The 13080-nt window shown below is 42.8% G+C and overlaps 2 protein-coding genes across 5 annotated transcripts; both read right to left on the minus strand.

The window, feature by feature from the left end:
* Positions 1–365: 365 nt before the first annotated feature.
* LOC144215938 (AN1-type zinc finger protein 5-like) lies at positions 366–6509 on the minus strand. Its single transcript, XM_077745165.1, has 6 exons — positions 6232–6509; positions 3782–3943; positions 3334–3436; positions 3168–3253; positions 2100–2228; positions 366–2026 (listed from the first exon to the last, which is right to left on the minus strand). Exons 2-6 carry the CDS (start codon positions 3939–3941, stop codon positions 1878–1880), a joined length of 627 nt encoding a protein of 208 aa, XP_077601291.1. The 5' UTR covers positions 3942–3943; positions 6232–6509; the 3' UTR covers positions 366–1877.
* Positions 6510–7122: 613 nt separating this feature from the next.
* Positions 7123–12729, minus strand: LOC144215924 (uncharacterized). Of its 4 annotated transcripts, none has more exons than XM_077745141.1 (4): positions 12413–12729; positions 11357–11908; positions 9990–10159; positions 7123–8785 (listed from the first exon to the last, which is right to left on the minus strand). In XM_077745141.1, exons 1-3 carry the CDS (start codon positions 12651–12653, stop codon positions 10080–10082), a joined length of 873 nt encoding a protein of 290 aa, XP_077601267.1. In that variant the 5' UTR covers positions 12654–12729; the 3' UTR covers positions 7123–8785; positions 9990–10079. The 4 variants fall into 4 exon arrangements, with proteins under 4 accessions (XP_077601267.1, XP_077601266.1, XP_077601265.1 ...); XM_077745140.1 differs by having other exon boundaries at positions 7123–8899; XM_077745139.1 differs by having other exon boundaries at positions 7123–8899; positions 9990–11908; positions 12413–12721.
* Positions 12730–13080: the final 351 nt, after the last annotated feature.

A 13080-nucleotide genomic window follows, 5' to 3' on the forward strand; every position in this document is an offset into this window, starting at 1 on the left:
GTGCACGCGCAAGCCAGGTTGGTCCGATCCGTACAGTACGACCCGTGTGACCGAAACAATGACGCACTTTGGCGTCGATCACAGTCCTGCCAAGGTTAAAATAATAACAACAACAACCTTATTACACAAAATCCACAAGTTCAAGCAACCGGTTTAGCTGGGATGATGCCTTCTTTACTAAATTCAATTGTTCTCCCTGCACCACTTTGCTGAGTCACCTATTATGATGTCATCGTATTCCTGACAGCAGTTTTCTGGCCTGACGAGAAAATCTGAATTTGCAGCCTTTTCTTTGTTTTAAAAATACTAAAACAATTCGAAATACAACACACACAAAAATAGTGACCATACACAGTACAGCGTGGTAATGTCTCTCTGTACAGTTTTATTTACAAGATACTATTCTGTGGTAATGCTGGATAGCAGGACTATATGCAATACATAAATATCAAGGTTTTTTGTCTTTTTTGTACAAATTTGCATATAACTAAGAATCAAAAACGAAGGTGGGGGGAAAATCAAACAGATATAGTTGTCTTAAATGGAAAAACACACTGGAAGATGAACACAAAAAAATCACATACGTACAATGTGTCAGGCACCCATGAAAACACACCTTGCGTACAACACACACACACACGCTACATATAATTATGATAGTCTAGAATATTTTTTTTCCATTTAAATCTAGGTCTTGCATGCTCCTGTAGTTTTCTGTAAACATGTGCTGATAAACCTTGTTTCTCAACAATCACACACAAACTTTGCTCACATGTACGTTGTGTTAGCGCACTTAAATCATTAAAAAAACAACAACAAAGTATGGCGCACGTATGCATTGAATAGATGCGCCGACAGCCAAACCAGATTGATATGAAGGGGACTGATATAATAATAATAATAATTGTCTGAGCAATTAAAAATGCCTGCAACTCAAGTAGACCGAGGGTGTGTTTTCGGAAGTGACTTTTCCGAATGCATAAATCCAATTGGTTCAACGATGGAAAAACTGCCAGTCTTCCATCATTGCGTCCGCCGGCCTGTCACGTTTTCACCCTTAATGCCCACCACTAGGAGTTTTAGTTCAGTGAAAATCAATGTCGTCCCTGTCCTGCACGATACCCCGATAATGAAAACAAGAATGAGCCTCGTCACAATCAAACCAATCAGTCAACATGACAATGTTGATCAGAGGGGTCACTGAGGCAGAATAGAGGTGACCTGTTGCTCTGCTGGGGTCACAACAGATGAGCACAAAAAGACAAAGGATTGGGCCTGGGGGGAGGGCGGGGTGGGGGTGATGGTGTTAGTGGTCTGGACGAGGCAAATGGAACGACTTTGAGGTAGGTAAAGCCAGGGGAGACGAAGACAAAGTAACAGAACCCCTTGTGCGACATTTTGGGGGACAGTCTCAAGTCTAGAATGGGCTTGGTGACGCATGACGGGGGGGGGGGGGGGGGGGTCTTGAGCAAGCATGGATGGCGGTCTGCACTTTGGCACAACATGCCTGGTTAAGGTGAAAAGAGCGCAGCTTATGTCGGACATGGAGGCTGGGCTCCTCGTTATAAGACAATATGTATTCTTGGGGAGAAAAAGTCACACCACAGAAAATAAGATCAAACTAACAAAAAGGATTCATTTCATCAAAAAGGGGAGGAGCCAAGTGATCATTCATGCATCCCCCTCCCTCCCTCAGACAGGATTTTTTTTCGTCTTCTTGAGGTTTTCATTTTGTAAATCAAGTTCTTTTCGTCCTCACTGAGCCTGAAATGCCAGTGCTCAATTCCAAAGGTGAAATACTCCAGTCTTTTTCCAAAAAAACAACAAAAAGAGTCTCATCTTTATCACCGCCACTTGCATCATTTGCCTAGCAAGATTTATATTCTCTGGATCTTGTCGGCCACCACCACGGGGTTCTCTTTACGGATCTTGGCGGCCGCTTCGGCCTTGTAATCGTACGGGCAGTTGTGCTTGTCGGAGTACCGGTGGATTCCGCAGAAGAGATTCCCGCAGCGACAGTCGAATCCTGAAAAGCAAAAAAATGATAAGAACAAAATGCACAAAAGGCCTTTTCTTTTTTTCTACTCTCCACCGCATACCTGTGAGGCCCACTCGCTTGCGGCACATGAAGCATCTATTCTTCTTGGGCTTGGACGAGTCATCTTTGCTATCGTCACCACTGGAAGAAGCTATGGGATTTGGGCTCGAGGCAGCTGGCTGGTTTACAACTATCACGTGAAGAAAAAAAACAATATTTAAGGATACATGATTATGTGAAAATATGTACAGCAGGCATGGATAAAACTTGAAGATAGATGCACGTGATGGCGAGTATTTATGAAATAAAAAGGAACGGTGAGTAATCTGCAACGCTGGCAGTGAATGAGTCGAAATGGATTGAACGTCCATTAATTGCATTAGCATCAAATGCAAGACATTTACCGTATTTTTCGGATGATAAGTCGCAGTTTTTATTCACAGTTTGGCCAGGGGTGGGACTTGTGGTAAACATGTTAGCATATTTATGCAAGAGTTATTTGAATAACTCTTAATATGGTACATCGTTAATGACATTACCAGGCATGTCAGTCATGTAACGTTAGTATACCGTACACTTAATCAGCCTGTTGTTCTCTATTTTATTTTAATTTCAACTTGGCTTTCAAGATGACATGCATGTTTTTAGTGTCAGATTTTATGAAATAAAATTACCTCAAAAGTGCGCCTTATACTCCAGTGCGACCTATATGTTTTTTTTTTCTTCTTAACTATGCATTTTTTGGCTGATGCGACTTATAGTCCAGAAAATACGGTACTATGGAGGAACTAACACGCTTTTTTAAAGTTCTCCAACCCAGTAAAAACAAATGCCTTTACTTAGCAAGCACTCCATAGTTGCTCAGACTGTAATTAGCATAGGCTCCATCTTAAAATGACCCCTTTCTTTCCCATTGAGTGGGCTTCTATTAGCCAGAAGCGACTCCGCAAATGTCTGCTGATGTGGAGTTATTTTTAACCGTCTCTATTTTTAGCCGTCTTTCTTCGACGCAGTAAGAAAAACCCTGTAGCCGAGATGAAGGAATAGAAGACGGCCTCAAAGGAGACTGCGCGTGAGCTGTCAGCTGCAAGTGCATCAAATATCTGCTCGGGTACACGTGCGTATTTACCGGCTTCTAGAGATTCGGGCTTGTCCTCTCTCGAAATGCTCATCTCGGTCATTTGTTGAGTCACGGGAAGCGAACCTTGAAGAGTTCTGTAGATGCCAAAATGGAAGAAACGTGAGGCAAAAGCGGGAGCCAAAAAAGGCAAAAAGGGTTTGCATTCAAAACTTACCGAGACATGTTTGGCGAGGAGGCGGGGGAAGCGTCAACTTTAGCTAGACTAGCTTCTAGTCTCTGGATGGCCGATGCCTCTGAGGTAGGACTAGAAGTTGAGCCTAATTGAGGAGATTTAACTTCATTAGACAAGACCCAGTACAAAATGACCAACACTGAAGCCAATGTTGATTATTATTTTTTTTTTTTTGTGCGACGCCTCTTTGACACTGAGAATTAAATCAAATACTGTGACCGTGACTCCCACGGTTAACATTAAGAGTGGCTGTAACCTTGATTATTGCCACCAAGGAAAACAGCAGTCTATCATTACATGGCAGAAAAACGTCACTCACGTATTCATTTGAAAACAATACAATCTTACATTATACTTAGCAAAGGTTGTGTTGTTTGGAAAAAGTCAGACGAGAGCCATTCTGTTGAGATTTTGTCGTGGCTTGACGTACCCATAGGGTTTAGGGGGCTCATCCGGTCGCTGCTCTGCTGCCGCGTCAGGTGGTCCTTGTAGCATACAGAGCACATACCGTTGGTTCGGGGGTTGCCATAGAAACCACAGCCTGTGGCACATAGCATGGGCACCGGACTCTGGTTTGTCTCTTGGGCCATGGCTGAAAAATGGGACAAAGAAAGAAACAAGAGGAGTGAGAAAATGTTTAAAAAAAAAAATGCTTCCTGTGTGGAAATCAATCCGTGACGAAAAAAAGGATCCTTTTACAACTTTAAACCGCCTTCCCCTGAAGCGATTGCCGGCATGGCTGACACACAATTCGTCATTTAGGAAAACTGGGCTTGATGACGTATCGCAGTGATGACGTGTCCCGCTTAAAAGAATACTGCCACTCAATTCCGTCTTACTACAACAGCATAATCATTTCTGACTCATCAACATTTGACAATTGACCTCATGACGCCACTTTAATTAACAAACCACATTGGCACTACTATAAAAACTAAAGACAACAGAATGAAAGAATCATTATAAGGGAAATTCCATTCAACAGCCAGATGACCAAATAAGGGCTTTCAGAACTTGCCCCCTCCCTTACGCAAACAGTCAGTATACATCCATTTCTCCAGGCCAAACTCATCGCCCCATGATAAAATGATGAAAGAAAAACGGCGGTTGTGTAATGTGGGACTTCACAATTGAAACAGGCATGGCAATTTAATGAACGTGGAAACGTAGGAGGGTTAACGTTCGAGGTCGTTCTGTTCCTGTACTTTAACCAAAGAGCTTATTAACTCCTTTTCAAAAGTCCCCCTCGCCATGACGTGACTAATATGAAAAGGAAGCAGCTGACAATACAAGAAGAATTGCATTTTCTTTCTCAGTAACCTTTGACACCATTCCGTAACATAGCAGCTGCTTACTTGGCAATATTTTGCCCACAAACAGGCTCGTACACTTTTATGTTGCAAGGAGACCGAGCGGCAGTTGTTTTTCAATGTCTTCACGCCACAAAAATAGGAATTTGGCCCTCACCGACACGTGTTTTAAATCGTAAAGCACCTCCCCTCCTCCTCCCAGTTCCCTTGTGCATACACGTCAACAAAGGGTTTCCAGGGAAAAGCCCACAGTGACCTTCTCTGCCTTCCTGTCACATGTTCATCTGCTGACTGGTGTAGCTTCTTCACATTGGTTTTTAAATCCATGCTTACACTGGATTTAATCATGACTTTTTTTAATCAATGAGAATCATCACAACTCAAGACTTTTGAAAGTAGACCATTACATTTCTCTTAAAACTACGTCAACATGACTCCACTTGCACAACAAAACATTGCAACCTCAATTTTGCAATCTCACCAAGACGTCAAACAACAGATGTTGAGACAAGGTGAAATAAACAAAACCTGGATTCTTTATTCTGACAAAACAAGGTGGTTTCCATGGTTAACATTTGATTGATAGCACATCAACACATAGAATTGTAACCCGATCCAAGTCCCATTTCTGTAAATGAATGTCAGTTTGAAAATACTAGCGTTGGAGATCCTCTTTGGTTGCCTCCAGATTATCAGCAGGAAGCTGAGCTCCTATTTCAGGCCCCGCTATACTGAAAACTACTGAGTCACAGTGGACACAAGAGAGAGACTCCACCGTTGTTTTTCTTATCCTTCTATTTATAAAAAGAAAAATAAATATAGCATAGAATTGAAGAGAAAACACAAATGAGGACCAATGATGTTTCGTCAAAGCGTCCAGACGCTGTGCTCTCGGTCGCTCGCCTTTGTTTCTTCCTTTGTCTACATTTGCCTTGTTTCCTGTTTCGACACTACATGAACAGCTACATTTTCCCCCTGATATTGCACTCATTTCTCACACCCACTGTGTTCCAACCTCCAATATGTAACAAAACGTCAAAACTGCAACAATTTTGCATAATAACCCTAAAACAACAGGGGATCAACCCCCAGAATACCCACAAGAAACTGACTTCAGCACTTAATCAAGCCGTCCTTGGCCCTTTTTGACGGCGATTTTCACTGATTTAGCCTCTTGATCTCGCTTTTTTGTCAATTGAGTGTGTAAATGTTCAACTTTTCGACCAGAATGATCTGGTTTTGGTACCCCAACCCCCTGCATGGGCGAAGCACAGGGGGGTAACAAGCACCAAATATCTCTCTCTCCCCCCAAGCCAGACAGAGTCACGTTGGTGGGCTGCTGACACGAACACCAAGTGGTCTCAAAGCCGTTGACAAACACACGAAAGACAAATAAACAGCTTTTTTTCCTCTCTCCGACCCAACAGACGAACACACCACGTGACCTTTCAATCAGCCGTTAAAGGTCGCGTTGGTTGACATCACCTTCCCACAAAACGCCGTTTTTCATCTTTTACCTCGACAAAAACACGTTAAGAACATAAATAATCGATGAATCCAAGAAAATCACCTGATGAAATTCGACGTCTTTTGCCAAGCGACGGAGGAAATTGATGTTAGTGGGGTTTAAAAATAAAAAACAGCAACAACGTGGCGTACGTCCTTTCGTCCTTATCCGTTTCAAGCCTTGTTCGGATGGGTTAAATTGTCCGTTCTTCGCCCTCCCGTTCTTCCGTCCTTCCGTTCTTTGGTTCTTTCTCTCTCTCTGGTGATCTCCAGATCTTTCTGGGTGGATGTTTGTTTCCTTCTTTAGTAAGAGGAGTGGCAGCGGATAGTGTCACGGGTGAAACAACGTGTCCCGATTGGCTGCCCGCGGAGCCCCCCGGATTAGCGTTTCCCTTTGCGCATGCGCACCAACCGTCTAGCCTTTATTACACATGGATTCGTCATCCACCTACAAGGACAACAACCTTTTTTATCCTACTTTTTATTGAGTAATCATCCGAAACGGTCCACGGCGTAAAATCTTGCTGCGGCACTGACACCGAAGATATGTAAAAGATACATGGTTGGATGATAATGTAAGATAAATAGGACAGTATGTCCTTTCTTGCTTGTTTTTTTGCCCACACAAGTACATTGACTTTAAGATTGATAAAGTGATAAGTCGCTAAGTCACGTTATAGTAATATTAGTATTGATTCCTTTTTAAAAAATGAATAACTCCATACATAAAGTATTAAATGACTAAAGTCAGTGGCCTGGCTGCCTCACAGTTCTGGGGTCGAGGGACCGATTCCCAATTAGTTCTCCCTGGTCTTGCGTGGGTTTAATGCGGGTACACCTGTCTCATCCCACATCACCCAAAACTAGGCTAGTTGAACACTTTAAATTGCCCCTATGTGAATGGTGGTCCGTCTCCTTATGCATCTGAAACTAAAGGAAGCATGTGACGACAGTAAAAATCTAATATGATTTATTTTATTAAGCAAAGACTAGAAGCAATTACAGTAAGGTTACACATTCTGGTAACAGCTACTGGTCAGAATCACTTTTTTAAAACATAAACAAGTTGTGAGGAGTTTTTTCATTAAACAAAAGATTCTATAGTCTATCTTTGGCTATGTGTCAACTTATTCAAAGTGAATAAAGTTGGCAAAAAAACATTAAATCGAAAACCTTTTTGTTTGTTAATAGTAAAGTCAAATCACAAAATGACCTGTAAACAAGAACTAATCACGTTACACAGTAAAGCACAAACCATGTTTACTCAGTTCTTATACAGTAGTTTCGCTTCAACATTGTTCTTTGAAGAGCCCCCTCCCCATCTTTCCACGACTTGCCGTGTTGGGGGAAACAAAAACAAGTTCCTTCCATTTATTTTCAGTGTGTCAGTTGGCCCTGCAGGTCTGCCAAGTCTCAACGTCTTCTTCTTCTCAGCCCATGTGTCAATCACACGTAAAGGCCTCCTTAAGCCCAGCCCAGTAGAAAACAAACATGCCTTGGACAGAATGTATGTCACTGCATGTTTGTGCTTCAAGCGGAACGTGTCGTCTATCAGCAAATTCGTGGAACTCACATTCTGTGAGCCATTCATTCTGACTGACGGGACAAATGGGAAAAGACGTGGGATCCAGTCATTGGTCTTAGGCTTTCAGAAAGCCAAGGCCAGAACGTTTCTCAAACTGAAACATAATATTAAGGGTGATTATCAGCTCTAGAGGCTGTAACAGAACCTTCCACTCTCTGAGTAGCAACTCATTTAAAGAATTGACTGAGTTGGCATAACTTCTTTAGCATAACTTCTGTCAAAATCCACGCGTTGTGGTGGCTTTTGGCCAAAGATGATATGTTTCTTGATAAACAAAGTAGCAAGTTTGGATGGGTTCTCTCTTACTGCCACGTTGTGTAACCTCATCGTAGCTCAACACACACACGTTTGCTAGAAAAACAGATTTCGTAATAGCGTCGTCTGTGTAAACAACTGATTTACCAAAGCTGTTGATGCAAACCTCTTCAGCAATGTGCTTTGAGCAGGACATTTATGTGTAGTAGTATTATGAGTATATTTATGAGCACTCATAGGAGATACTGTTCTGAGAAGAAGTCAAAGCTCCATAAAATGAGCTTGTTTTTTATCATGTGCACACCCATCGATACGTTTTTTTTTTTTTACAGTTTGGTTTGGACAGTGTGACACATTTCATGGAGCTCAGGTTTGATGATGCAATGCTCCCTGATTCTAGAGACAAGAGCTTTTCATATGTCAGTGAAGCAAGCAGCAAGAATGATGGGGGGAGGGTCAAGCCACTCGTTCTCTACACTGACGTCTTTGTAGAGCTGTGTTGTGTTAACGGCAGTTTGTACAAAGAAGAAAAGACGGACCATGTGTATGTGAAATGTATGCGTCTGTTTAGTATGTAAAGGTTCACTAGTTTCACCGAGAGGAGGGGGCGACTGAGGAGAAAGTGGGAGGTGTCGAGGAACGTTACCCATCCCCCTCGTGTGTATGCTGTCATCACTCTTCTTCTCTGTTTGTCTTGTAGAGCTTTCTGTACCAGGGTGTGCTGAAGGTGGGTGTCTCTTTGGCTAAGGGATACATTGAAGGGGGGTTTTCCTTTCACCTGCCATGAATGATACACGTGAGGAGTGGGTAAAGATAGGTCGCCGTGTTAACGGAAACATCTCGGCCATTTTGGAGTTTCCTTCTGTGGATGGTGGGGATTACCTTTGGGAATCTGGAACGCCATGTATCGAGTTACTAGGGAGATATTGGCCCTCCACACACAAGCACACACGCAAGGGTTGGACTTTTTGTGTTGCCAAAACTGTTGATAAAGGGTTTCGCAGCTTATCCATTTACATAAGCCGCGTGTAAGGCACGATAAACTGCAGAGGGGTTGACCAAAAAAAAAAGCATTGATTCTAAAGTTGATCCCCACCCTGCTCGGCTGACTCTGAACATTCAACGTTAGTTTGAAACCCCCCAGATGAGGGGGTGCCGGCTAGCATTTCATGAACAGAGCATTTTTGTCTGCATCATTTCAAGGGGGATCAGGAGCTTCTTTGTTGTATGACATTCAATTTGAGAGCACAGGCTTTCTTTGTAAAAGGCAACAAGTGCACCCCAATTTGCTTTCAAGTCAAACGGAAAAATGTTTGAAAGCGAAATAATGGCAATCAAGCGTGGATCATCATCTGATTCAGCAACAACTCCTTTTCCGACTGGATCGCACATTTTTTACATCATGAATGTTCTTTTTGTGCCTCTCCAAAGGGAGGAGTCCCCCACAACTTTCCCCCTGTCTAAATTCTTACTTTCACCCCCACTATTCCCACAAAACCTCTCCCTTGCATGGCTTCCTCGCTGATTGCTGTAAAAACAAGAATGTGTGCTACAGTGTGGTCCCTTTGGAAACTTTGGGTGTGTGTGTGCATCTATTAATGTGTGTGTGAGAACCCAAAGGTGAAAGAAATGTGCTGCATTTGCTTCTAACTACGTGTTCACGTGGTTGGAGACTAACAATTTGTCTGCTTTTGCGGCTGTTTGTACTCCATATAAACCCACGGGCGTGTGTGTGGCTAACGTGAACGTGAGCGTGCGCGTGCACGCGTGTCTGCAGCAGATGTCCCGTGTACTGTTTGACTGGCTGCTCTTTGTTGCTGCGCCCTCGTGCAGACTGGCCGAGCCACGTGTTTGGCTGTCTGCTAGGTTAAGCCACGCCCACTCGGCTGTAATCTGTCAATTGAAGCCACCAAACCCCGCCCCCAGACAAGTTCAACCCCGCCCCCTTGCTCGATGACGCGACTTTACTCACGCATACTTACCATGCTTTCTTTCTTTCCTCCCTCTCCTTCGAACACTGGCTGTGACTGACTGGATCCCACACAAGAACATATTGAGCAACACTGGCTCCCTCACCAGCCCTCCATATGTTTCAGATGAGGCCTGTTCCTGAAAAGAGCTTCCTGCTTTTCCATACAAGGCTGAAGGTTAGCTTCCCGTGGAGAAAGCAGAAAACAAGACAAAATTATTGGACAGAAAACCCAATTTTATTCCAGTATTTATGACCGGCCTAGCAACTAGAATTTACAGTGTCGAAAACCAAATGGGTTTTAGACCTTCCTCCAACTAGATTACCCTCACAGATGAATCTATCATATTTTCTCTCATATAAGCCGTATTTGTAACTAAAAAAAAATGATGACTGAATCGAGAGTATGATCTTGACCCTAATGTGCTTTTGATTCATAAGGAATCTCAGAAATACCATGTGCGATGATTTTTCTTGAGATTTTCCCTTCAAAGTAAGACATTTGTCCTATTAAAACATGAATATGGAGGTGAAAATTGTGAATCAGGGGGCGGCTTATACGTGAGAAATTTTAAGGCAATTTCAAGGGTACGGCTTATGCATGGGGTGGCTTATATGCGAGAAAATGCGATTAATGTAGGAAGAGCGACTAAATATAAAAACAAACCCATTGCATGGAAATCCAAACGGATCCACTGTTGCCCGCAACAATTTTTCCTCTAACATAAATTGACAATATAAGGTTCAACAGCGACACCTGTTGGTCAACTGGTATTGGCTTAATCCAGAATTTACATTTCAAGAAAATGTCCATCGGATGCCAGAGAAAATAAACTGGATTGAGGCTTCCGGTGGGCTAACAAAAGGGGGTTTCTCCTATGAGCAAGTTTCCAAACTTTCTTTTTGAATGTTTTGTGGCAAAGTGCAAAAATACTAGTGCTCTTCTGTATAAGACCTACTGCAAACTGAGCAACTATACATTTTAATCACCTGTGTGTGTTCTCATGTGTTTCACCAAAGTTCCTCTCCGCGTAAATGTTTTGGGGCAATGAGAGCAACTAAAAGGTTTTTCTCCTGTGTGTGTCACTTTGTGGTTTGCCAAAGTGCTTTTACGGGAGAATGTTTTACTGCAAACTGAGCAACGGAAGGGTCTTTCTCCTGTGTGTGTTATCCTATGGGTCACCAGAGAGCTCCCACGAGAGAATTTTTTACCACAAACTGAGCAACTGAAAGGTTTTTCCCCAGTGTGTATCTTCAAATGTCGTGTCACTATGCACTTGTCTGAGAACCGTTTACTGCAAACTGGGCAACTAAAGGGTTTTTCACCCGTGTGTTTTCTCATGTGTGTCACAAAATGAACTCTTTTGGACCAAACCTTACCACAATCTAAGCAGGTAAATCTTTTCTTGGTCCTTTTAGTAGTCATGATGCTAAGAGTGCTTTCTTTTTGAGACCACTTGAACCGTTTGGCATCACCGTGGCTGTCTGCTTCCTTCCCCAATGGTTCTTCCACATCCTCACTGTCTCCCAGTGGAGCTGCAGGTGGATCTCCGTGGAGGTATCCAGTTGGACTGTAATGATGAGGTGGTTGACCCACATCGTCTCGACTCTCCATGGAGACACCAGGTAGTGACAACTCACTGACTCCAGTCTCTTCCAGTGGAGCTGCAGGTGGATCTCGGTGGAGGTATCCAGTTGGACTGTAATGATGAGGTGGTTGACCCACATTGTCTCGACTCTCCATGGAGACACCAGGTAGTGACAACTCAATGACTCCAGTCTCCTCATTTTCATATTTTATGTGAAGGAGCTCTAGACCATCACATTCCTCTTTAACAGTGTGGGGCGGTGGATGCTTCGGCTCTAAACTCGAGCTACTCAACAGTTGCCGAGTGGGAAGTTTCTCCTCACGACCAATCATCTTCTGCACATCTGCAAGACAAGTAAAACAAATCAAGTCAGATTACAGTTTTTCAGATCAATCTGCTAGATATAAAACAGTCAGAACTACAATAACCAATTATGAATGGACATGGTTATTGAAGTCCCACGAAAAGCTTCCATGATGATGGTTTTTTTTAAATACACTTTCCTCTATGTGCAGTTGTCCGACAGCATAATCGATGTACGTACCAGAAACTGTGCAACAATGACAATGGTTCCGCCTTGGTTAGCTTAGATTGAAACAGGTTTTCGCCATTATTCAAGTACATACAAATGGTCTCTCTTTAAACAATTTCCCCAAGTTAAGAGGGGAGGTCTGTTACGCACACGTCTGAAATGTCTTTGTCTGACGTTTTAATATTCAGAGCTGTTAAAAGAAATAACAGCGTTCTATCAATTGAATCGTGTGTAAAAACTCAGTGCAATAATGGTGGTCTGGTGTAAAATAGTGATGAGATATTGCTATATTGCTAATAAAGGAAGGAGGCAGACCTTCTAGGCGTACGACAATTTGGGCCTTGCAGAGAGCTTCGAGTTGTTGTCGGCGTTGCTCGCTTTCCTCCTTCACGCGAAAAAGTTGCTCCTCGTAAGACTTGATTGCGCTCTCAAACAGTCCGAATATTTCTTCTGCGGCCGCATCAAGCCGCTCGCGAATCATCGTTTTAAACATGATGTTCTGCACTATTTCGGCGACTACAGACCCGGAACTATTTGCGGATTGAAGCGTTGGCATTTGCAGATCGGAGCAATGAACAAGAGAGCCTCGAATCACGTGACACCCGAACAATCCTTCCTCCAAAACAGCAGTCGGCGCTCTTAAAACCATTCAAAGACACCCACTCCATGCAAAACGGGGGCGTAGTCATATAAAAACGCCATACGTCATGCACATAAGTTATCTATGCCTAATAACATCGATTTGTGGGCAGGCCTAGCCCTGCTTCAATATGATTGGCTAATACCTGACAGGTAGGAGAGGCAACAAAATGATCAATCACAATAGTATTAGTACTAGTTTCAGAAAAATAAAGTTTGTTGGTTAGACCTAGAACTAATGTTACTCTGAATTGCCCAATGAATAATAATTAGTTGTTTATGATTCCATTATATTTCTACAATTACTTTACATGTAAAACTATTGTATTATCCTGTTGTCTGAC

Source organism: Stigmatopora nigra, chromosome 22 (genome assembly GCF_051989575.1).
Source record: "Stigmatopora nigra isolate UIUO_SnigA chromosome 22, RoL_Snig_1.1, whole genome shotgun sequence".
NCBI lineage: Eukaryota > Metazoa > Chordata > Actinopteri > Syngnathiformes > Syngnathidae > Stigmatopora > Stigmatopora nigra.

Bases quoted from the DNA above. Each gene is read 5' to 3' on its own strand.
- LOC144215938 (XM_077745165.1), bottom strand. From the start codon at position 3,941: ATGGCCCAAGAGACAAACCAGAGTCCGGTGCCCATGCTATGTGCCACA. The intron at 3,437-3,781 runs GTACGTCAAGCC...CTCCTCAATTAG, and splicing joins GAGCCCCCTAAACCCTATGG to GCTCAACTTCTAGTCCTACC. The intron at 2,229-3,167 runs GTAAATACGCAC...TTCACGTGATAG, and splicing joins GCCCGAATCTCTAGAAGCCG to TTGTAAACCAGCCAGCTGCC.
- LOC144215924 (XM_077745139.1), bottom strand. From the start codon at position 12,653: ATGCCAACGCTTCAATCCGCAAATAGTTCCGGGTCTGTAGTCGCCGAA. The intron at 11,909-12,412 runs GTCTGCCTCCTT...CTTGTCTTGCAG, and splicing joins AATTGTCGTACGCCTAGAAG to ATGTGCAGAAGATGATTGGT.